The sequence below is a fragment of the Phanerochaete carnosa genome (genome assembly GCF_000300595.1).
Source record: "Phanerochaete carnosa HHB-10118-sp unplaced genomic scaffold PHACAscaffold_3, whole genome shotgun sequence".
In the NCBI taxonomy this organism is placed as follows: Eukaryota; Fungi; Basidiomycota; class Agaricomycetes; order Polyporales; family Phanerochaetaceae; genus Phanerochaete; species Phanerochaete carnosa.
Genome location: NW_006767630.1, coordinates 1,711,489 through 1,733,632, shown reverse-complemented (window position 1 = coordinate 1,733,632; position 22,144 = coordinate 1,711,489). Strand labels below are relative to the sequence as shown.

The 22,144-nt window shown below is 53.2% G+C and overlaps 9 protein-coding genes across 9 annotated transcripts in view; 4 read left to right on the top strand and 5 right to left on the bottom strand.

The window, feature by feature from the left end:
- The window catches only part of PHACADRAFT_206795 (uncharacterized protein), a 3,151-nt gene extending 2,251 nt beyond the window's left edge, over window positions 1-900 (top strand). The window contains exons 9-10 of the mRNA XM_007393212.1: window positions 535-598; window positions 650-900. Coding sequence (XP_007393274.1) covers window positions 535-598; window positions 650-698 — 113 coding nt within the window. The 3' untranslated portion in view covers window positions 699-900. The remainder of the gene's footprint in view (window positions 1-534; window positions 599-649) is intronic.
- Window positions 901-1,270: 370 nt separating this feature from the next.
- On the top strand, window positions 1,271-2,106 carry PHACADRAFT_90952 (uncharacterized protein; the record flags this gene model as incomplete). Its single annotated transcript, XM_007393211.1, has 5 exons — window positions 1,271-1,300; window positions 1,363-1,469; window positions 1,525-1,661; window positions 1,718-1,880; window positions 1,932-2,106. The coding sequence occupies 5 exons, from the start codon at window positions 1,271-1,273 to the stop codon at window positions 2,104-2,106; spliced, it is 612 nt and encodes a 203-aa protein (XP_007393273.1).
- A 236-nt stretch (window positions 2,107-2,342) lies between these two features.
- On the bottom strand, window positions 2,343-6,451 carry PHACADRAFT_251852 (uncharacterized protein). Its single transcript, XM_007393210.1, has 4 exons — window positions 6,016-6,451; window positions 4,449-5,788; window positions 4,191-4,392; window positions 2,343-4,137 (listed from the first exon to the last, which is right to left on the bottom strand). Exons 1-4 carry the CDS (start codon window positions 6,218-6,220, stop codon window positions 2,552-2,554), a joined length of 3,333 nt encoding a protein of 1,110 aa, XP_007393272.1. The 5' UTR covers window positions 6,221-6,451; the 3' UTR covers window positions 2,343-2,551.
- Window positions 6,452-9,136: 2,685 nt separating this feature from the next.
- PHACADRAFT_116411 (uncharacterized protein) lies at window positions 9,137-9,627 on the bottom strand (the record flags this gene model as incomplete). The annotated part of the gene is made up of 2 exons (XM_007393209.1): window positions 9,457-9,627; window positions 9,137-9,402 (listed from the first exon to the last, which is right to left on the bottom strand). Coding segments are annotated over exons 1-2 (282 nt in total), but the record flags the coding sequence as incomplete, so codon positions are not given.
- A 365-nt stretch (window positions 9,628-9,992) lies between these two features.
- On the bottom strand, window positions 9,993-15,093 carry PHACADRAFT_116406 (uncharacterized protein). The gene is made up of 8 exons (XM_007393208.1): window positions 14,901-15,093; window positions 14,766-14,843; window positions 14,600-14,715; window positions 14,315-14,544; window positions 14,018-14,256; window positions 13,907-13,968; window positions 13,428-13,859; window positions 9,993-13,378 (listed from the first exon to the last, which is right to left on the bottom strand). The coding sequence occupies exons 1-8, from the start codon at window positions 14,968-14,970 to the stop codon at window positions 13,268-13,270; spliced, it is 1,338 nt and encodes a 445-aa protein (XP_007393270.1). The 5' UTR covers window positions 14,971-15,093; the 3' UTR covers window positions 9,993-13,267.
- A 12-nt stretch (window positions 15,094-15,105) lies between these two features.
- PHACADRAFT_171146 (uncharacterized protein) lies at window positions 15,106-17,050 on the bottom strand. The gene is made up of 9 exons (XM_007393207.1): window positions 16,874-17,050; window positions 16,536-16,812; window positions 16,345-16,440; window positions 16,164-16,255; window positions 15,986-16,110; window positions 15,774-15,931; window positions 15,640-15,726; window positions 15,489-15,588; window positions 15,106-15,439 (listed from the first exon to the last, which is right to left on the bottom strand). The coding sequence occupies exons 1-9, from the start codon at window positions 16,960-16,962 to the stop codon at window positions 15,396-15,398; spliced, it is 1,068 nt and encodes a 355-aa protein (XP_007393269.1). The 5' UTR covers window positions 16,963-17,050; the 3' UTR covers window positions 15,106-15,395.
- Window positions 17,051-17,164: 114 nt separating this feature from the next.
- On the top strand, window positions 17,165-17,923 carry PHACADRAFT_251845 (uncharacterized protein; the record flags this gene model as incomplete). The annotated part of the gene is made up of 2 exons (XM_007393206.1): window positions 17,165-17,354; window positions 17,413-17,923. Coding segments are annotated over exons 1-2 (635 nt in total), but the record flags the coding sequence as incomplete, so codon positions are not given.
- A 24-nt stretch (window positions 17,924-17,947) lies between these two features.
- On the top strand, window positions 17,948-19,662 carry PHACADRAFT_251844 (uncharacterized protein). The gene is made up of 2 exons (XM_007393205.1): window positions 17,948-19,353; window positions 19,403-19,662. Exons 1-2 carry the CDS (start codon window positions 17,997-17,999, stop codon window positions 19,543-19,545), a joined length of 1,500 nt encoding a protein of 499 aa, XP_007393267.1. The 5' UTR covers window positions 17,948-17,996; the 3' UTR covers window positions 19,546-19,662.
- Window positions 19,663-20,086: 424 nt separating this feature from the next.
- On the bottom strand, window positions 20,087-21,408 carry PHACADRAFT_193064 (uncharacterized protein; the record flags this gene model as incomplete). Its single annotated transcript, XM_007393204.1, has 6 exons — window positions 20,087-20,428; window positions 20,477-20,737; window positions 20,786-20,874; window positions 20,923-21,019; window positions 21,192-21,320; window positions 21,376-21,408. 6 exons carry the CDS (start codon window positions 21,406-21,408, stop codon window positions 20,087-20,089), a joined length of 951 nt encoding a protein of 316 aa, XP_007393266.1.
- Between the last annotated feature and the right edge of the window lie 736 nt (window positions 21,409-22,144).

The window sequence follows — 22,144 nt, the reverse complement described above, 5'->3', positions numbered from 1 at the left end:
ATGGTATTGCAGGCCTGTATCGAGGATTTGTCCCCAGCGTTGTGGGTATTTGTGTCTACCGCGGTTTATAGTAAGTAATACCTGAAGTTTGATAGTACATCCATATACTTATCACGCGATAGCTTCGGCGGTTATGACACTATTCGAGATACTTTCCTTGTTGGTTCTCTGAAGGGCAACTTCCTGGCATCCTTCGCCGTCGGATGGACCTGTACCACGGTATGCTACGAGCACTCACATGCGAAATCTCTTCAGTCACTAAGCCTCGTACTTCAGGCTGCTGCGTTAGCATCCTACCCGCTTGACACCATCAGGCGCCGCATGATGATGACCTCTGGGGAGAAGGTAAAGCAGATATTCTATCTTCAGACTTCGTGGTCGACTAAATGACGTCGAATAGGTCCGTTACAAAAACTGGATTGATGCGGGAAGGCAGATTGCTACCAAGGAAGGCATCAAAGCATTTTTTGGTATGCGCTGATATATGCAACGGAAATTCGACCGCTTGCTTATTACAATGCGAATGCTGAATAGCCGGCGCTGGTGCAAATATCTTCCGGGGTGTAGCCGCTGCCGGGGTGCTCGCGCTGTACGACCAGTAAGTGTCTATCGCACACTTCCGTAACCATCTGCTGAACATTACGCTCAGATTCCAGGCCCTGGCCTTCGGGAAAATTTACAAAGCAGGCTCTGCCTAGGTCACGAAAGGACACTCACATACACGCCTCGGCCTGTTTGTCAACTATCAGCTTACCAGTTCAATACTGCCTTTGTTTCGCGACGTCATCTGATAACGACTACTGCCTTCAGAGGCTAAATTAATTGACGTAGTGTACGGTCCTACACAGCCGTTTCTAGTATCGTATTTCACAGAATGCATACTTGTGACACAATTCGCTTGCACTGTTCAATACCGTCAATTAAGTTAATCCGCGAATCGCCATCATCGGGCCTGTAGGCGCAAGTGGGTCCAGTCTGCGCCTGGGCGTTCCCCTTGCAGCTCAATTATTCTTTCGTCTTGACACTCATCTTCGCATGCCCAAACCATCTTCCTCGAGAGGCTCAGCACACAGCAAACGAGGGCGCGGCTCACACAGCACACGAGGCGTACGACAGAATAAACGACAGGGAAATTTGATAGACGAACGACGACCTGACAGTGCTGTAGATGTTCTAGAGGAGAACGAGGACGGCGACGAGGAGGATGCTCAAGGTGTGTCTTAGAGTGTATACTCTAAGCCAAGTATTATATCACTGTGTAGGAGAGACCATGCGAATAGAAGTCCCCGTCGCGATGTGGGTCAGTGCTCATTCAGCCTCAACGCCTGTGCCAGCGAGTTGCTTAAGGGCCTACGCTGCTAGGATTTTGACCACTGTGACCCACGCCGCTGCTCTGGCAAGAAGCTCGCCCGCGCAGGCCTTGTACAAAACCTCAGAGTTGGTCAGCGCTTCCGAGGGATTGTTGTTTCGTACGTACGCGACGGGCAAAGAATCGACATTTTTATTCTAACTCACGTTCAATAGGCCAAATGGAGCGCAGCCGATCAGCCCAGCCGACCAAGACATTGTAGCTGCTAATGGTATCGCAGTCGTGGAATGCTCGTGGGCAAGACTAGAGGAGGTACCTTTTGGGAAGATCGCGAGCCCTCACGAAAGGCTTTGTAAGGCTTTAACTGCGGGTTCGTACGCTCTTGTCTTTAAGTACGCCTCTTTGCAGTGCCCTATCTTATTGCCACCAATCCTGTGAACTATGGCCGCCCATGGAGATTAAACTGTGTGGAAGCCCTGGCCGCTGCGTTTTACATCACGGGCTTCAACAGCTACGCCGAAGCCTTGTTGAAGCCTTTTGGATGGGGTCACACATTCTACGAAGTTAACGGGTGACTTTGTTTGCGTTGCATGTGCTCCCTGTTTATAACGAACATCTGTAGGTCCCTTATTGATAAGTACAAGACATGCAAATCTTCAACGGAGGTGTCTGCGATGCAAGAAAATGTACTGAAGGAGCTAGAAGATTCGTACAAGCACTCGAGAGAAGCTCAAGGTGAGGTTAATCTTACCCCGGACTTCACTGCCATTGAGATATATTGCAGCGGAAGCAGATGACTGGCTGTTACCCAATCCGAATCATTGCCCTGCGTCAGATGAGGACAAAGAGTCGGACAAGACTCTCCAAGCCGAAATGGAATGAGAAGTACACATTATGTGTGCCGTACAATATTTGGGGCCAGCTCATGTTTGTATATTCGGGAGGCTATCGGCCTCCTGCGTTATCGTTCAAATGGCACCAGTGTGTACAGTTGCTCCGCTATAGCATATGCTTCTGAGAAAAAATAGGGTACACTGAACGATCACGCAAATAGTGGCATTAAAAACAACGAATGTGGTAGCTTTGTAGCAAGCAGATGAATCTCAAAACAAAGGAAGAGAAGCGAAGCGAAGAGTGCATGGTTCTAAGGATATCAAGCAGCGAAACAGTGGTATCAGATGTATGGACCATCTTCTGGGATGAGCATACGCCAAAATGCCCCAGTCGCACAGTCGAGATCGGTTACGCTACAGCGTCGACAACGTAGAGAACTTGCTGAGGCCTCACAAAGAGCCCTCGAGACTCGGTGTTAGAGGTGTCTGATATCGCGGGTGAGACGCTGCGCAACCGCTTCGAGCGGTCGATGCTCAGCTGGTCGCCCTCGCGCTTCAGGCCGCTGCCATGGCCCGCCATGTTGCCGCTCCAATCTACGCGTCGCCGTCGAATGTCGGCATAGTCCCATTCGCTCGTAGCGCCAATATCGAAGTAGCGTATTCCGCCCCACGTACCGTCGTTCCACTGTCGTCCCTCGAGCTTCTCCTCCGGCCAATCTTCGCCGACTGGCACTTCAACGCCGACCCATGGGCCCACCTCGCCCTCGACTTCGCCAATGTAGCGTGCATACGCGCGGAACCGAGCTCTTTTGGAAGAGATTATGCACGGGATGCCAATCTCAAGCGTTGCGCCTCGAGGCGACTCAGTTCGGTCGTTTAACGACAGACCTACCGCTGACCGATCTGTGATTGTGTCTGACGAGTTCTTGCGCGTTAATGAACCCTTGACAGTCCTCACGCTAGCCGTACTCGGTTGCTTGGAGTGCGACGACGATTTCGGTCTCGCCTTTACAGTCGCCTTCCGGTCAGTTGTAGACGATCTTGATGATCGATCACCTTTCGGTGGAACTGGCGGAGGAATGGTGCTCGCGGACTTCCGGGATGTTGATTTGCTGGTCGCGGTGGCAGTTGACACGGTTGATGCTACAGATGAACGAGTAGATGAATTGGAGAGTGATCTTTTGGACGCAATAGGGGAGAGCCTTTTGCTGTCGGCAAGCGATGACGGTGCTCGCTTGCCATTCGCATTAGCGCCTGTGGACATTGCAGAGATCCTGGATGCAGCCGAGGACACTCTGGCTCTTGGCGATGAGGTAGCTGCCGTACGAACACTGGTAGCTGAGACGCTTGATACGGCTCTGGAGCGTGCAGCTGTACTTGGAGTGATGTCAGACTTAGCCGTCTCGAAGTTGGTTGAGCTATCGCTGGTGGTCGACATGGTGGAATTTGGTCGAGAAAGGCCTGAGGGCGAATGCAAGCTGGAAGGGCTCGCCGCAGTCTTCCGTACTGTCGAAGCCCTCGAGACTGCAGACTTCGCTGATGCAGCAGATGACCGTAATCGTGCGGGTATATCACTTGTCGACGCAGTAGCAGATGCATGCCTCCGGGGCGTGGGTGTCTGCCTAGGAGTCGCATGAGGTATTGAGGTGGAATCGCGTGAAGAGCGCGCTGAACTGGCTATGGAAGAGCCAGCACCTGGCGTAAGCTTGTAATCAGGACGGGGTCCAGCTATATTGATTATCCTGCGGGTAGCAGTTGATGTGCGGGAGACGGTAGAGTGCGTGCTTCGCGCAACAGACCTTGCGGACGCCGCAGACGCCCTAGCGACGTCACCTGCGACCCGTGTCGTGTTGCGGTTTGAAGGAGGCGATCTCAACGAGTATATGCTGTGGTTGTCATCTTCAGCCACTGCTTTAGGCCCGCTGCGTGGCTTGCCAGTAGGCGTTGCAGGAGGTCCGTTGGGATTGAGAAGTTCTTCCTGCCTCACGTCAATTTCTGTGGGAGATGTCGTAACTATCCTACAAGCCGAGCATGATGAAATGACGGACCATGTGCAATCTCGACCAGAGCCCAATCCTCCAACTTGTCGAAGCCACCTTCTTGCTTCACACCTACCCAACGCCTCCGCATCCAACGTAGGATGTCCATTCTGGTCTGTTCGACCTGGACTCTGACATGTGAAGTTGCTGAAAGCATAGCTTGATCGGGCTCTGTGGTGTGAGGGCGAAGGAGAATTGATGACACCAAAGTCTGAGACGGATTCTAAAGTTAAATGATGACAACCTATAAACACGCGCATGACGCACCTGATAGAGCGTCGCAGCATTCTTCTCGCTCATGCCCCGGCGAACTGCATCCATGACCCACTCAACCCTCTCTCCGTCCTCGAAATGCGCACCATCCGCTTCCATGATCTCGAGCCACTCGTCCTGCTCAAAGCACTCCGCCGCCTGAGTGCACAGCACTTCATCAATCATCTTGCGCGCAGCGAAAAGCATATCCCGGGATATTTCAGCCCATGGCTCTGTAGTTCCCTCGAGCTTCTTCACGCCCACCTGCGCGGCATATAGTAGTGGGAACACGTTGAGTGGTGTCGTGCGCTTCACGAGACCCTTCAGCAAGCCGTCTCGCGTCTTTTGCGTGAGACGCGCGAACTCTGCGTTGCACCAGCCTTCTCCGAAAAGTCCGACTAGAGCGCGACGTGCACCTCGCTCGAGATGCGGATTCTTCACGTCATCGAATAGCGAGAACTCGAGTACGCGCGGAGCGCGTCGAGCACACTGCCGGCACTTGCAGCCGCCAGCGCCCCACTTGCCGCCAGTGATGCTTTCGTATTCGGAGAACTCAAGGAAGGCATGGAAGAGCCCATGCATCATCTCTTGGACAATGCGCGCCTGAATCTCGTCGTACAGGGCGTCAAGACCGAGGTACGTTGCCGAACGCATGATGTGAAAAGCAGTGTCGAGGTCGAAAGTACGATGGGAGAAAACTAGGGTGCCAGTATAGATGTATCCGAGAGTAAAATGAAGGGAAGCGGGCGTGAACGGTGGTGAAGGCAAGGTGAGCGTGAGCGGTTCTCCGGCGGTCTGCTTCACACCCCATTGAAGCAGTTGTGTACGGAAATAAGGGGAGCGCGATACAAGGATAAATCGGTGGGAGGAGAATATGGCAGTCGCATTTTCGTGATTGGACGAGGAGAAATTGCCTGTAAGAGCGATCCGGACGTCAGAGTAGAGACGAGATCGCCACATGAAGACAAGATCCTTGCGTAGCTTGTCCGTCCGGGCGTCCTCGCCATCTCCTTCTTCCTGAGATTCACCAGAATCAAATAAGAACTCGAAAGCCTCTCCTAAGCCCTTGCCCGTGTAAAGGTATTCGAGTTCGTTCGAGAATAGTGTTGCATTGATATGCGCGTTTAGTCGCAGGATCCCGCCAAGATTTGTAGATGGTGACGGTGAAATAGCGCGGAAAGGAGATGGCGACCGTGATATTGCGCCAAAGTCGTGGCCAAGGGCTAGTGATAGAGCCGATTGCGCAGGTAATGAGATGGGCGACGTAGAGTATGGATATGGCGACTGGGTCGGAGCCGGTCTTGACTGGAAGTATCGGCTCTGGAACGACGGTGGCGCACGGGCATAGACAATAGCTGCAAAGCGGAACAAGTTAGAACATGGGACATGCGCGAGAGCAGCCTGAGTGCTGGCCGACTGGCACGGATTATACAGATCCCGCGGGGCGGACGCCCCGCTAATGCCTTGCCTACACGTCATGGACTTGTATACATGTAGAAATAGCTTATAAAGCTATTGGTACGCGGGCTCGCGCGCTGGACGTAGACATTCGACTGGCTCAATGATGAGGAGAGATGCATACCTTTATGACCCCAGACCTCCTCTGTGCGCGCGCCCTTTGAATCGTCTTCGTCCAAAAGCTCCCAAACAACATCAGGATAGCGATCTTTAGCTTGCTCAAACAGCGCCTGGAGGTCGTCCTGCCAGAGTGCGGTCGAGCGTGCAGTCGCCTCCTGGAGCGCGGGAGGCGTGCTGCTTGTCGCGCTGCCACCCGCGGGAGCACTCATGTTTACGGTGCAAGTGGCGGGCGGGGAGACCGTCGGGAGAGAGGAAAGGAAAGGAAAGGAAAGGCAAGGCAAATGTGCACAGTAAAGGGAGGAGATGAAGAGGCTCGACGAGGGACGAAGAGAGAAGTGACGAGGGGAAGCGAGAAGTGCCGGCGGAGGGCTACCGTATCAGCCTGCGCAAGTTCTGATAATTACAGCGAGGGATCGCTTGACGCCCCAGCGAGAACACCTGATTCGCAGTCGTCCTCAGCAACAGCTAGCAAAACACACCTTGAAAGTGGAAAAAAGAAACGAGGGAACGGTTATAATTCAACATGAGCGGTGTAGCACTTTGTGAGATACACGATCGACAAACTGACGCCGCGGAAGCAAATCACGCCCGAGCCACACGTACAGTACGCTCGTGCCATCGCTGTCTACAGTACGCATCCACTATACAGGTCCTGCAAGTCCTGAGCCAGCTTCGCTGGGTCAACTCCCAGTGCGGTAACAGCCTCTGCAATCTCAGACGTCACCTCCCCCTCCGTCTGCGTCAGCGGCTTCATCGTCTCCCAAAGTTCGTTCAAATCCAACTTGAAGTCAGCAAGTTCGACATTATTGGTGCCTCCGCCTGTCGCAAAGTCACAATTATCAGAAAAATCGGGCGGCAAGCCTTGCATGGATATCGTGCCGAAGTCTTCTTGCCGTGTTGTCGCTACCAACGTGTCAAAGCCCATTGCGCCCAGGACATCGTCTGACGAGAATGTCGACATTGAAAACAGCTCCTCAATGTCTTCGGGAGAAAATGATATCCCAGCAAGAGCGCCGTGCCCGTGCAGCGGAACGAACGAAACCATGTCAGACGCCACACCTGACAACGGTACCGAGTTCTCACCCAAAGTGTCACCAGGCTCACTTTCGGGCTCAGGCAGAGGGCTCGATGGCAGTGGCGGAGACGAAGGAGGCAGCGGGGAAGAAGGGGGAAGCCCTACCGACCAGTGTTCCTCTTGATTTGGCGCTGCCGGTGTGCGAGGGCGAGGAGGATCAAAGTCAGCCTCAGCATCGCTGCTCGCGACTGGCAGTGACGTGGAGGGAGACGACACATCGTCTGACTGCGGGGTGTCTACCAGAGGAGCATGATGATCAGGCAGGCATGCCCCTACGTGCAGATTTGGGCTGTCGCACGGCTGCTCTCTGCCTTTACCTTTCCGGCGTGGCGTCAGCATCGACGAAAACGTCGAATATAAGCTCGGTATCTTGGGCGGAGAAGGCTGCCTCGCCCTTGGCGTGCATAACGATGCTCGTGGTGAATGTCTTCTCGACACAGGCGTGAAAAGCGGGGTTTCTGGCGAGTCAACAGTGAAGTTCCGCTGTCGTGTGGGAGTGGATGAAGAATGGGGGCGGGGTGGTGGCGTCGACGGCCGCTGACAGATCGCGTCTAAATCGGATGAACACGCAACCACAGGCTGCGACGCTGCTGCTGCTGAAGACCGTGAAGAGGGCTGCTTCGTCTGACGAATCGACGTCGCGGGCGGTAGACTCCCGCTTCGTTGTGGCCTCGATGAGCTGATCTCCTCCGCACAGACCACGTTCTCGTTCTCGGACTGTTTACGCAGAGCCTTCCTCTTTGACTTGCTCTTCAATGACTTAGCTGGCCCAGATAGCGGCGGTTGCTCCCGAGACTCCGGAAACCGGGGTACCATCGAGGTGTCTGTCTTCGCCCAGTCTGGCATGATAAACCTTTTCCGGATCAATGGTGGAAGAACAGGTTGTGCAGCTCGCGGACGCGGTGGCGAGCTCTGCGTGCTTCTCCGTCGGTTGGAAGGGTTGAGCTGCTTGTCGCATTGCTGGGTACCGAGGTAAGGGCTGAGATGCCTGCTGGAAGAACCAGTCATGATTAGATCGGGCTCAGACGTCACGATCGTGGGCACTGCATTGTGACCCGTCGTGGCCATATTCGGTATGTTTGCCTTGCGTGAATGTGCTGTGTTGCTTAGCGTCCGCTTCCTATTTCTCGCGCGTTCGCGATCTATCTCGTCGACAATGTCGCTGAGCGTGCGCTTGCGCACTGTACCCGCCATTTCTGTCGTCGGGCCGTTGACAACAGGCGCGGCCACGATTGTGGTGCTCTGTTTCTCCTGTAATCGAGGGGTGACGTCCGGCACAGGAGCGGATTTAGGGAGTTCTTGGACAGACGGCTTGCACCTCTGACTCTTTCGGCGCACAAAGACGGTCGGATTCACATTTTCCTTATCCAGACACACAATCTCATCGTCCGACCCTCCCTTGTTCTTGGGAGGGGAGAGGAGAGGAGAGGTAGGCACAGGTGCGGGAAGCTTATGCAGTGGTCGAGAAGCCTGTGCGGAAGAGGAGGCCGTGACGACTTGTGGCGGCGGTGGCGCCGGCCCCGGGGTGGCCGGATATAACAGTCTGCTTAGAGCTTCGATGAGTGCAAGGTTTGGGGTGGCACCTGGGGGAGGATCAGCGGAAGAAGAGTCGATTGAGGAGAGCGCTGCCAAGATTTCGGGGCCCTTGTACGTGTTAGATAGGGCCATTAGGACGCTCTGAACTGCAGACGGTGCGGATGTCGTTACTGAGGTTACGTTGCTACCGCTCGATGTAATAACAGCAGGTGAAGCAGATGCATCAAGAGGGAGAGTAGATTCACTAGTGAGCGGTGCAAGCGTTGCGGCGGCTGTGGTACGGGATTCGGGCGGAGGCAAAGGGGATGAACGTCTGGACGAACTTGAGAGTTGCTGTATCGACGGTGATGGTTGCGATGACGTGGAAATGGCTGAAGTCCTGTGTGATGTCCGTTGCTTTTCGACCATTATCTTGCTACTACTTGCTTGGAGTGCGTACTCTCTTTTGCGAGGAATGGGACCGGTGTACTGTTTCCGATTTGCAGAAATCAAAACCGCGGAAGTGCGAAAAAGGAACGCTTCAGGCACACCTCTCGTAGTGCGAAAATGACCTCTAACTTCTTCTCTTGAATTCCATCGTTGGTGATGGTACCAGTGACCAGTACATCGCATTCAGGATCATCGAGAGCGACGGACATGAGTCCAAGACCCGTCGCCACGCCGTGTGGCAAGTTGTTGGAATTCCCTGGTAGGGCAGGCACGGCAGAACAGGCCTCGAGAGGATCCAAGACGTAGACGGAGTAGTCTCTCTTGCCTTCCTGAACTTGGATCAACTCGGGACTGAGATTGACAGAGTGAGCTGGAGGTTAAAGACGCAGAGAGGCTTATCTGCACCTTGTGCGGCGTATCATATCAAGAAATGGTCTGAGTGAAGCTCTACCGTAGACCGGTGGCGGTACGTTTGGCGGCGAGGCGGCGGGTCGAATAATGGTGACCGGAAATTTACGCACGGAGAGCGCAAGAATATAGGGTGTGTTATTGACTGAGTACAGTGCGCGAACTGCGAAGGCAGAAAGATAAGCACGGCGACAAGTTACAAGGCATGTATTCCAGATACGCACGGCCAAGCTGTCGAGTTTCCATCATGTCTGCGACCAGGATCTTGGATGCAGTCCCACGCCAGGGTAAAAAATGTCAGTCGCGGTGAAAAGATATATATTGTAGAAGGTGGAGCAGAGTCTGGCTGGTGGGGAGGTTGTCGAGTTCAACGACGTATGGTGTGACGACTCGCGTTCGCCTGTGACTGGCGGTGTGATGATACGTGCGGACATCACGTGCTCGACGGCAAGTGCGAAAGAAGCGGGGGAACGAGGCAGCTCCTGAAAAGGGATGGTGCATGCGATGGGCGTCTAATCAAGATAGGCCATTTGCAGCGACCGGGTGCAAATCCCTCTTCCCCGTCGTCGTCCTCGTCCCCCTCACCGTCACCGTCATTGATCGTCGTCGTCCTCACCGTCTCAGCCAGGGACCCCCATCTTCTCCTCCCGTACTCGCAATCTCTCCTCCTCGGCACTGGTCCTACACTACCTCCGTCTAGCCCCAGTACGGCCGCACTCCGAACCCACCTACTCCTCCGCATGCAGTCTCGTCCATATCAGAGCCTGCTCGCTGTATCTTTGGCGTCTTATCCCCGACACGCACTCCAGCTTCTTCTTGTCACCCAATTTGTGGCCAGCTGAGCAACCAGACCTCGCCAACGCCCGTCCTCCTCATATCATCCTTTGCCCTCTCCGGGCCAAACTCCTCGTCGCACATTTCGTCCCCGTTCCAATTTGCTCAGCGCTCGCCAAGACAACGCATTGAAACCTCCGAGCTCCGAGCTCCGAGATACTCGTCACTCCGCTCAACTTGATTCCTCACAGCTAGTATGCCATTCGAACGCTACATACACTACAGCCCCGACCGCGATTCAAATAATCAGGTCCCGCATCCTCATGAACCGCCTCCTGTGTCCGCATATCCGGATTTTGGCGTGCCGCCTAGCGTCTCAGCCAGACCAGATTCCTACGGCTATGACCACACAATATTTTCACACAATGTCCCATTCCAGATGCCCCAGCTCGTCCTAGGACCTACTGTTCCACCAGGCGGCGGCATGGAAGTTTTACCTGCAGGAATTGTTAACCGTCCGTCTATCGCATCTAGCTGGCTGGCAAGTGTGCCGTTTCGATCGTTCACCGATGACTCGTGAGTTTTATGGTCACTGCAGAGCGCATATCTCTTCAACTCCGAACAGATGTTTTGTGTCGCAAAACGCTTCTTCGCTCTCTCAGGCGTTGGTCATGCCACCATACCATCCGCCGCTGCCGAACAGCACATCTTGCTCCAGCGAACCGACATCGAAGCCTCAGCTTTCATTATCGACTCCGACCTCCCACCATGTTTCACCGCAAGCACATGCATCACATCTACGCACCGCCCATGCTCCTGGATTACCGGTCTCCGTCCCTTTTGTTCTGTCTCCTGTGGGCGGTCTACCCGTGTATTCTACCTCTGGCTTTGACATCCTCCCTCTACTTGCCCGCGTCGCCACTCGTCCGCATCCCAAGATTGCATTGGGTCCAGTGGACATGACCTGTTCATTCGTCGTCGTCGACGTTCGGCGATATGACCACCCCATTGTCTACTGCTCCCGTACATTTTGCGAACTCACAGGATATGAGGAAGACGAGATTCTTGGCCGCAACTGTCGGTTTCTGCAAGCCCCGGGTGGTCAAGTTGAGAAAGGCGGTCCGCGCCTCCACACATCGCCTGACGCCGTGGCTCACCTACGCAAGTCCCTTGTCGCAGACAAAGAGTGCCAAGTCAGCCTATATAACTATCGGAAGAACGGCGATGCGTTCATCAATCTGGTGACGGTTATACCTGTCCCTGGCGGTGTCAATAACGCACCTTACGAAGCGGAGGACGTCGTCTACCAAGTCGGCTTTCAGGTTGACCTGACTGCGCAGCCAAACGCTATCCTGCAGAAACTGCGCGACGGAAGCTACATGGTGAACTATAGCAACAATGTCGCATACCCGTCGCCGACGACGTCTAAGGGCTGCACGGCAAGCTCGTCCGCGACAACGGGTGTTTCAAAGCAGTTCCGAACGATGTTGAACAGCCTCGAGTTCGTTCAGAGCATCCCACTCAGCACTGAAACGACCACTTTATCGCTTGCGCCGGAGGAGAGAAGCGATCCATATGACGGCAACAGGTTCCTGAGCCTCATGCTGTTGGAAGCCGCTCCGGACGTTGTCCTGGTATTGTCGCTGAAGGGGGCCTTTCTCTACGTCTCGCCGTCAGTACGGCGGGTACTTGGGTACGATCCCGAGGATCTGGTCGGCAAGGGCATCACAGAATTCTGCTATGAGGCGGATAAAATTCCGCTCATACGCGAACTCAAGGAATCTTCAAGCGGGCCTTCTCCTGCGCAGAGTTATTCTAACGGCTCTACTTCTGCCACGTCCTCGATGTCTCAATCAAGTCCAGATGAACCAATCGTCCAGCAACAGGCAAATGGGAAAGCCGCTCAGCAGCCGTCAACACAATATGGTCCGCGGAACGTCGACCTGCTCTTCCGGATGCTCGCTAAGAATGGCCATTATGTTTGGATAGAATGCAGTGGCCGCCTCTTCGTCGAGCCGGGCAAGGGCCGCAAGGCAATCGTCCTGAGCGGTCGCGTGCGCAGCATCCCTACGTTGCATTGGCAGACCCTCGCACGAGCAGGGGGATTGGCTCCCTTTGGCACACGTAGCGCAGACGAGATCCACGAGCGCGAGTGCTGGGCGCTGCTCAGCGAGGGTGGCTCGTTCCTTTATGCAGGCACCGCTATCCGGGACGTCCTCGGATGGGGCGTTGCTGAGATTATTGGACGGTCCATTACGGAATTCATTGGCGGAGACGACCCACAACGCGGCCGCGCGATCGTCCAGGAGACATTACAGCAGACGTGCGCAGGTCCATCGCTCGCGTCCTCGGGAAGCCCGAGCCTGTCATGCCACCTGAAGAAGAAGGATGGCTCGGAGATATTTGTTGACGTCGTACTCTACCGACCGGAAGCGGACGAGAATGCGCACGTGCTCGAACACACAACTATACGTCCACTCGTGTGCCAGATCAGGCTCACCCAGGACAGGCAGACTTCAGCTATGGCGCACCCACTTACAGAAGACGTGTTTGCGGAGTTGGATACAGCGCGCGGAAGCGGTTGGCAGTATGAGCTACAGCAGCTGAAGTACGCGAATCAGCGTTTGTCGGAACAGGTAGAGGAGATTGAGGCGAAGATCGAGGAGAAGCAAACACAGGGTCAAGCACGCGCAGCGTACCTACATCAGCTCAGCCAGAGGTGTGCCTCTGTGACCGGAAATGCTTGGGCAAATCACCTGATGAGCCACCCTGTTCCGCCGTCGCTGAAGCGGTCGTGGGATGGGAATATAATTAGTAACAGTGACAGACAGACATAGGCGACCCTGTAAACCTTCTTGACACTCATCTAGTATATGGGCGATTGACCCAGGTTCCTCTTAATACTGCCACCGCTGCGGACTATCCAGGCAAAACACATTGTGTGTACATTTAGATTACAACTGCAAGTTGACATATATTGTGATATCATTCCTAGTCTGTGCCAGATATTGGGGAATGCAAGCCGTCCAACGACTTACGGCAGGGGCTCCGCGCTACTCGAAAGCTTATTCAGGTGGATGTACACGTCCGTTCCAAAGCCGTCCATGGAAATCAATCGAAGGTCTCCACCGAAGTAACGAGCGTACTGAACGACTGTTATTAGCAGCCCACGTACAGCCATCGAAAATACTCACGAGACGCGATAGAGGCAGACCATAGCCGAAACCGGCCATCGGGGCCTTGAAGTCACTGGCTTGGAAGTCCTGGTCGATGTTCTGGCCTTCCATCGTGGTGTACATGTATGTCCAGATGAGCGGAATGGCGCTCCGCGGAATGCCCCCGCCCTCGTCCGAAAGCTTGATTGTTATATCTTCCTTGCCTTCGACGACAATGATTTTGATAGGTGGAAATTTGTCCTCTTGATCAGGCCCGAACCGCTCTACGACCGCACGCAATGAATTCTTGAGCAGTTCGAAGACAATATGCGACAAGTGGCCGGGAACGTAGGGAAATGTCAAGTCTTTCGGACAGATGAGCTGCACCGGAGGACCCTTGAACATGGCATAGTGATCTTCACAAACAAATCTAGCGTTCTCGATGGCTTCGTGTACAATATCATGAATGTTCTATGCCATGTGAGCATATAGCATATTGTAGGACAGAGAGCACTCACTGATCGTGTGCAAATGATGCCCACATAGTCTGGGTGCGGTTGCAGGGTGTTAAGAGCAACATCTACAAACTGCTGTTAATGGATATGCATCGTCGGCGAAGAGGTGCATACGTTGTCCTATCAAAAATCGGATACCAATACGCGACAAGTAAAACCTGTCAAGCCAGGTCTGGACGTCGAGATTGATGTTCTTGGCATTGCAACTTCGTTTCCACTCCAAGACGCCTTGCGCGACGGTTGTCACAGTTGGGTCATGTCGTTTCTTGATCATCTCCAGAGTTTTCGTGAAGTTCCGATTGTAGTCGCGGACTTCTGGAGGCCAGGTAATTCCGGAAGTGTTTGCGAAATATCTTCTCCAAGTAAATCTCGGTATCTCACATTGAGAGTATCGAAAGGTGGGAGACACACCTACGCTCCATAGGTATCCGCATCTTTTGATGTTTACCATTCGCGCTGCCATGGCTGTTGCCGTTGCCATTGACTGAATACGGGAGAGGAGCATCGGGCGTTAAGTAATCGTCCGAAAAATATGTTAGCGAAGGGTTCGGGGTGGATTCTGGTAGTTGGTTCGGAGATGCAGCCGTGAGTGCCTCCCGCAGGTGCAAGGATAAACAAATTGGCGGAAATTTGACCAGTTCCTAGCGGAAGACTACTCAGCGAATGTCGTGCGACCTAATTCCACCACTGACGTACCTCGAAGGATTGGGCATACCAGTGCTTGACTTTCTGAATAGATGGCATGCTGCTCAGATTGTGAGGTAGCTGATCTAACTCCCTAACTCTGTGTGCAAGTCGTATGGGTAGCTCCTCTGAATCCCATTCAGGACTACGTCGAACAGAATACTGTGACAGCACGCACCGAGGAGGAACTGACTAGCTTTCAACAGAGTGCCTTGGCTTGGATTTTGGCCAAAGAGGACCATCTGCTGCAAAGACACTGGAAAAGACTCGTCGTCAGCGTGCGAAGGAGGAGCGCATAAGGAGTAGTACGCACCCCCAGTCTGCGGGAAAGACGCGAAGTAGTGTATCTTGTCCCATAGCGATTTAGAGATTCTGAAAGACATGGGAGCGACGTGAAGGAGGCCTTGAGTGGTAGTAGAAGTCACAGATCATGTATGTCAGGAAGACGAGAGCTGGTCGACTAATATCGAGCGGAAGCAGATCATGAGTCGGCTCTTGAGAGACGGCGCGGGGGCCACACTAGCAGGCGCTTCCCGGTTTGGACTATAATTTCACGTGCGCCAATACCAGTTTCGGCCGACGGCTCAATAGCGCTCAATTCTAGGCCTTTGCTCGACTACCTCCACACTTGCCCCGACCGCTCTTTCTCCTCATCAGGGCCGTGTTGCAGCGTGATATCACATTACGAACGGGTCAGTAGAATAGCATTAGCTCACACAATTCCTACGAGTCTGCTATGTCATATGATGAGAAGGGGTATGCAGCTGGGCCCGCCCGGGGAAAGGGTATCAATGAAACGATGCCCAGACTAGGATTGCATCCGTGGTATGGTGATTTCTTCATATATCAAAGCTAACAACGCAGTCAGCGTATCGCGAAAATTCGACGGAGTGCCACTAACCTTTCAACTCCTCTTTACCCAGTGGGGTCCCATAGTCAAAGTCAAAGAAGGACGGGTCAAGTGGTTCAGCCGTCGGCTCGTCTGCTGGATCGTGGTAAGACTAAAAGGGCGTGTGAGCACGGAATCGTTACAACGCGCTGGCCACAATTACCTGCAAGTAAGGGTGCTTCAACGCTTCGTCAACGTCAATCCTACGTTTTGGACTGAATGTGAGGCACTTCTCCATGAGGTCCAAAGCCTATCGCACATGTTAAGCGAGAATAAATACGGTACCAAATAACCTACCAATGGATTCGCGCCCGGGAATAACTGACTAAATGTCCTCTTCTTCCGGAATGGCAGCGCACGAATGTATTCGCGTGATCGCTGAGAGGTGATAGCATAGAAGTCATCTATGGACGGTGTCCCGAGAACATCGAGTATAATAGAGAGTTGATGATGATCTGTTCGAAAATTTGTCAGCCAGTGATATATGTGAAGTCGGGATACCCACGCACAATCTCGTCCAGGGAACAGCGGCTTTCCACTCAACATCTCGGCGAGCACGCAACCCACGCTCCAGATGTCAATTGCGCGTGTGTACTCCTTGAAGGTCAACATAACCTCTGGAGCGCGGTACCACCTGATCAGATATATGATGAGGGAGGCCAGCATACCAACACCCGGTGCACTGACCTCGTCGCTACGTACTCCGTCATGAATGTGCTGCTGTCATTCGCGAAGTTGGGAGGTGGCCGTGCGGAGCGCGCAAGTCCGAAGTCACAAAGCTACAAGTGCGCCGACCGCACGGTAATGTCACGGAAAGATACGTATGTCAAAGCAAGAACGACGAAATTCCGAATGGACATGTACTCACCTTCAGATCGCAGTTCGCGTTCAAGAGTAAATTGGACGGCTTCAAATCACGGTGCAAAACATCGGCCGAATGCAGCGCTTTTAAGGCGCGAAGAGTCTTGTGCAGTAAATCCAAATCAGCTCAGAATACACTACGGTACTATGTGTTTCGCACGTTGCGAACGGTTAGTGAAATTGGAAGTTGCTACACACCTGGTAGATGAAATACTGGCAATGATCATCGCTGAGATCTTGAGTGCGAATAACGCGATGCAAGTCTGTCTCCATCAGCTCTTGTACCAGGTACACCTCCTTGAAGTCGTCCAGCGATGGCGGTCGTAAGATGTCCAGTATCGAGATGATATTCTCATGGTGGAAGTGGCGAAGTAGTTTAATCTCTCGCAGAGTTCTCAGACTGAACATGGTGTGGTCAAACGGTGTAATACGCTTTATAGCGACCTTCCGTTGTGAAGGCACATGGAGAGCCGAACTAGATGCAGACAATCATCTGTGAGCTGAGTCTATGCGGATGAGGGGCGCACGGAACGCACCAGACGACGCCATAGGCACCTTCGCCGATGACATCGAGAACTTTGTAGTTGCTGCCCACGACGAAGTTTGTTAGGCGTTCGTCCGACATAGTGCAGATGAAGGGGAAATGGGTGTTGGGAGTGGAGATGCGTGACTGCCGACTATTGTGCAGTCACTGAAGGGCGCTTGCAGCGGTGACCAGGATAGGTCCCGTTTTGGTAATCACGAAAGCGCACGGCGGTTTTGCTGAAGTTTACTTTGGGCCGCTTCCCAATAGTAGCTGTCTTTGCATTTTCCTCCCTCAAGTTCGTCTCTGCCTTGGGGTGGTCTTGCATACCATCTAGTCTCTTTCATTTCTTTCCCTATACCGCTAAATCATGCATGATCCCGACAAAGGCCTCAAAGAAGAAGATTCACAAGATCTCTCGAGGGACGTCGATAGAGACAAGGAGAAAGAGAAGGAAAAGGACAAGAATTCGAAGTCAAAGGGTGCTGCAAAGAGTGCGTCTATTACTTGAGTTCCTTGAGAGCACACTTGCCGACATCATCTCCGCAATAGCCAAGGACCTGTCCCATGTTCCCTGCAAATTTTTCAAGGTGGGATCCTGTACCGCCGGCTCTTCTTGTCCCTTCTCGCATACTGTTTTGGAACCCGGCCAACCGAAGGAGGTATGCGCTTGGTTTGTGAAAGGGAACTGCAAATTCGGGCACAAGTGCGCCTTGGCACATGTTCTTCCTGGTCAGAGCATGTCGATGGACAGGAAGAACAAGAAAGCGGCTCAGGCCGCAGCTAGCGCAGGGAACTCGTCAGGACGCGAAGGACATAGATCTGGTCGATCTCAGAAGAGCGGCGGACAAGGCTCGCAGAACAGCAGCTCAGGTTCTCGTGGCTCTTTGCTCTCCGGCTCAACTGCACCAACACGTTCCCTCTCGTCTTCGCGTTCAGGGATACCAATGCCCCTCAAAGCTACGCTGTCCCCGTCTGCCCCCGCTCCCCCCGTTCAAAACACAGATTTTGCGTCGTTTGGCCTACCTGACGAGAGTAACAAGCTCCCCAGCGCCCCCGCCCAAGGCAAGCCGAATTCTGTGTCTACTGACGGCATCACGTCCGCCTCAGATTTGGAAGGAGCCAGCAAGGAGAAGATGGAAGAGGCAGGCTCTACTCGCTCTAACTCTTCCGGACGCACTCGCGAACAGTCGGATACAGCTCACGTGTCCGAGCCCAATGTCGTCGCGTCCTCTCCTCATTCATCAGCAGCTGGCCGGCTCGTCCAAGAGAACGGCTATATAGTTGCAGCACCCCCTGGGATCCCTGCGCCGTCCGGCTCGCCTTTCTCTACGCCTAGTCATCAGTCCGGCTTTATAGCCCACGAGCACCAGCGCGCCATGGATTTGAAGAGTCGCTCTGGGTTATCTGCATCTCTAGGTGCAACGAATTGGGGAGTGGGAGATACACATAACCCTCAGTTAGGTCGGGGGCGACCTTCGGGAATCTACTCCCTTCAAGATGAAGTTGTTGTGGAGGATGGGGAGTTAGAGGAGTTCATCCCGGGCTCACTCTCGGATCTCCTGACCCCAGAGGAGAGGTCGCGACGCTTTTCTCGCACGAACGCCGTTCGTCCTGCTATGTCCCGGCTGGAAAACGACGCAGCGTCTAGGGACGTTTTATCCGACGGTCCACATCATCGTCACTCCCGTTCCGTGCCTGCACCGTCACTCCTGCAGGACATTCGGTCGATTTGGATGGATACCACTGGTTCTCCCGGTGCAACCGACTCTAGTTTCAACGGTATGGGTATCACTGGTGGTGGGTTGGGCAATGGAACACCTAGCTCGTTCCAGAGCAATTCCGGTTTTGGCGGACGCGACGATCCAATGGCTCCTTCCAACGCTTCCGCTGCTTTTTTGCCTGGTCTTCACCATTACATGAATACAAACTCTTCACAAAGACAGACGCTCGGGCCCGGCCTGTCGTCCCTTCATGCGCCTACATCGACTCTCTCTTCATCCCTTCATCCGTCAGCTTTCTCGAATGCAGGTGGGGACGTTACTTTCTCCCCGCCTCGAGTAAGCGCATTTACGGCTGGCACTACTTTCGACGGACGAACATCTGACTTGTATCTCTCGCAAGTGCAACGCCATGTATCTGCGCGACCTATCCCCGCTACCCACGACAATTTCAGCGGTGACATCGACCGCAGTGCGTTCTCGCCGTCAACTCGAGCGCTACAATCACATGCTCCCGGACAAAGCCTCCCTCAAGGTCTTGCCGCCGGTTACTCGCGGATACACGCACTCCCTCCGCTTGCTTCGCCCTCGTCAACGATGGCTTTAAGCCCTGGTCGTTCGACGGGCATTTCGCCAGGGCTGAAAGGTCAGCTGTCAGGTGCATCCGTCGAATGGAGTAGTCCGCCGCCTGCGGGCGAACCATTTGCGACACCGTCCGCTGGTGGCCTCGAGAGCATGTTCTCTCATCGATCTTACTCTGCAGCAGCCTCACGTAAGTCTCTGTCTTTGTCCGATCATCTGCCGTCCTGACTTGATCACAGGAGGGAACGGTGTTACCGCGAATGTCTCTGCACGGACAGCAACCACACGTGTGTGGCAAAACCCACAGGGTGCACTCAGCAGTCCTCTGAGTGGGCCTGTCTTGACAGGGGACGATGATGATCTTTTCAGCATGGATGGTTAACAGTATGTACTACAAGGGCGTTGTGTATTGAATTATATTATATAGACTGATGATTAAAGTTCTCATGGCATTTCTGTCAGATGTTGTGGTACATCTTGACTTAATTATATGTGACATATCAGTTTGGAGGGAAAGATATTGGCTAATAGTGATTTGACTGGCTCGGCTTGGCCCAGAAGCCGGTGGCTTTGGCTTGGCTTCGCCAGGCTTAGGCTTGCAAAAACCCAAGCCAAGCCGCAAGCCACCGCAAGCCATAAGCCAGTGGCTCGGCTTTGGCTTGGGCCGCGGCTTGCATCCTAATTAGGCAAGTGCTGTGGATTGACCTTGTCAACGGTTCCACAGCTGCCATACATAGACACACGATCATGTACTGCATATAAATGGTTTTCCTGCAAAGTATAAGGCTTAAATAAATGCTCTGAGGTATAATATTGATGTGAAACATCAGTAAAGCCGTTCACAAACTCGAACTTCACATGAACAAGAAAATCATCGCAACACTTGTATTGCCGGCGCATCCTTGCATTATACATCATAACAGCTACTCATATAAGTCCATATCATCGTCGTCTAGAAGGCCAAGGTCCCAAGGTCCCAGAACAGAAGCCTCCTGCGCATTCAAGGTCATCTCAGCAAGATCCTGGGCCAATTCATCCTCCTCCACCAAGGAAGACGGCCCAGGCTCCCGGAATATGAGATCGTGCTTGAGGAGGCACTTCATAAATTGAAGTGCCTCGACGACATCTGCTTTTAACCAGTTGCGCCTTGGGCTGATGGTGATACCTGCCTGGGAAAAGGCTCTCTCACTAGAGACAGAGCTGGCCATGATAGAAAGGAAATCGTGAGCAAGCGACGCCCAAGTGGGGGATCGAGCTGCGTTCAGCTGTGATACCATTTAGCTATGGTGGTGGAGTAAAATCAAAGTACTTACACCCCACCATGTCACAGTAGACATGCCTAGTGGCACGACCTCTTTGCTGATGAGATAGCTGTGGTACTCCTGCCAGTAAGGCTTATCCTGGTCGGACAAAGAGCCACCATGCTCTGCTGATGGGTTTTCCATAGCTGAAGCCTCGTACTCGTCGTCTGAAAGCTCTCTAAGGAGGGTAGATACCTTTCTAGACAGTCTGGGGGCAGAAGCGGAGGCAGTAGATGAACTGGAGCGGTGCAGCTTGTTCCACCGTTCTGCAAACTAATAAAATATCAGAGCAGCATAACAAACAAAATGAAGATGACTTACCACCCTCTCCATGGATTGCTCCGCTTGCAGGCGCAAGTCTGCGGACCAGTGCTTCTTGAAATGCGCCCCCTTCTGGTCCGGGGTCAGGTCTACAGAATTGGTCAATTGTGCGCAGGGTAATATATGATTAAACATACACATGGTGACAATGTATGCATCTGAAGTATCTGTGCGATTGTAGTATTCGTCTACCTTTGCAGCAGCAGCCTCCAGAGCAGGGGCAAATTGCATGTACTTGCTTCACTCAGCACGCAAAGACCAAGCCTTGTACAATGCTTCCAAAGCTGGGAGAGCGAGGTGTAGGGTGGAATCCTTCTCTGACGAGAAGGACTGCTGCGCGTAGTTAGATTGCTAGTAAAAAAAACAGTAAGAACAGCAGATAACAAGCACAAGAGGGGTTTCGTACCCTAAGAAGCCCAAGAAAGAGCGACACATTTTGCCACTCAAAAGATGAAAGCTTAAGACTATCGATCTTGCGCCGCTTGTCGAGATTTGTCTTCTTGATACCAATCTCGTATATGAAGACATCAATGTGCTACTCCAATACTACTGAGCATCAATATAGGATAGTGATCAGTGTGTACACATACCTCTTTACGAGCTTCTGTCTGATGCAGCATCATGTAGGTGGATGACCATTGCTGTTATGACAGAGGTTTCTTAGCAAGCCTGAAGCTTGTCTGATCGCCTTATCCGCAGATGAGGTTAGAGCAGAATAAAGAAACGTGAATATACGAAAGAGCTGAAAGCTGGGGTGCTACTTGTACATGCGCGGGGTATTTATACTACTGCTCAGCCTAACCTAAGTACTAGTCTACTAGTCAAAGGGACTGCGGGTGAGTCAGTGAAGCTGCGCTCTATGAGTCGACGAAGGCAGTACTACTAAACTAGAGTCAGAGACAAAAAGGAAATGATATCCCATGCCACCATGCCCATCATAACATTACCCCCTATTCTACCTTCGAGCAACGATCGGAGTTAGTTAAGGGCCCAGATCTCCTCCTGAACCTTCGTGACTGCCTCCTCGAGAGCCTTCTTGATGACTATGAGTGGCTTCGACTGCCTGTTGCGATGGCGGCATTCGCGCTTGAGCTGCCTCTTTGAAACCTTCGCAGGAGTTGTCCAATCTGAGAGAGCGCTCAGGGACGTCCATCCGGGATCGTAATGATCGAGGGATTTGTGTTGGGTGGAGAAGCGGACCGACTTCTTGGTGGCGACGTGGCTGTCGGACTCATACGATGGGGGAGACGGCGTGCTCGCCGAAGGGGATGGCTGGTCCCGAAAGGACTGGTTGGACGCGAGAAAGGATTGGCTGGACGACGAGGTGGATATGCGTTCGGAGAGAGGTCGAGAGTGAGT

Bases quoted from the DNA above. Each gene is read 5' to 3' on its own strand.
- PHACADRAFT_251852 (XM_007393210.1), bottom strand. From the start codon at position 6,220: ATGAGTGCTCCCGCGGGTGGCAGCGCGACAAGCAGCACGCCTCCCGCG. The intron at 5,789-6,015 runs GTATGCATCTCT...TCCGCTTTGCAG, and splicing joins GGAGGTCTGGGGTCATAAAG to CTATTGTCTATGCCCGTGCG. The intron at 4,393-4,448 runs GTGCGTCATGCG...AATCCGTCTCAG, and splicing joins ATGCTGCGACGCTCTATCAG to ACTTTGGTGTCATCAATTCT.
- PHACADRAFT_116406 (XM_007393208.1), bottom strand. From the start codon at position 14,970: ATGTCTTTCAGAATCTCTAAATCGCTATGGGACAAGATACACTACTTC. The intron at 14,716-14,765 runs GTGCGTGCTGTC...AATGGGATTCAG, and splicing joins AGCTAGTCAGTTCCTCCTCG to AGGAGCTACCCATACGACTT. The intron at 13,969-14,017 runs GTATGCACCTCT...AGCAGTTTGTAG, and splicing joins CCGATTTTTGATAGGACAAC to ATGTTGCTCTTAACACCCTG.
- PHACADRAFT_171146 (XM_007393207.1), bottom strand. From the start codon at position 16,962: ATGTCGGACGAACGCCTAACAAACTTCGTCGTGGGCAGCAACTACAAA. The intron at 16,256-16,344 runs GTGAGTACATGT...GCGCACTTGTAG, and splicing joins ACGCGAACTGCGATCTGAAG to CTTTGTGACTTCGGACTTGC. The intron at 15,440-15,488 runs GTTAGTGGCACT...CTGCGTTGTTAG, and splicing joins GGGTAAAGAGGAGTTGAAAG to CTTTGATATATGAAGAAATC.
- PHACADRAFT_251844 (XM_007393205.1), top strand. From the start codon at position 17,997: ATGGAAGAGGCAGGCTCTACTCGCTCTAACTCTTCCGGACGCACTCGC. The intron at 19,354-19,402 runs GTAAGTCTCTGT...ACTTGATCACAG, and splicing joins TTACTCTGCAGCAGCCTCAC to GAGGGAACGGTGTTACCGCG.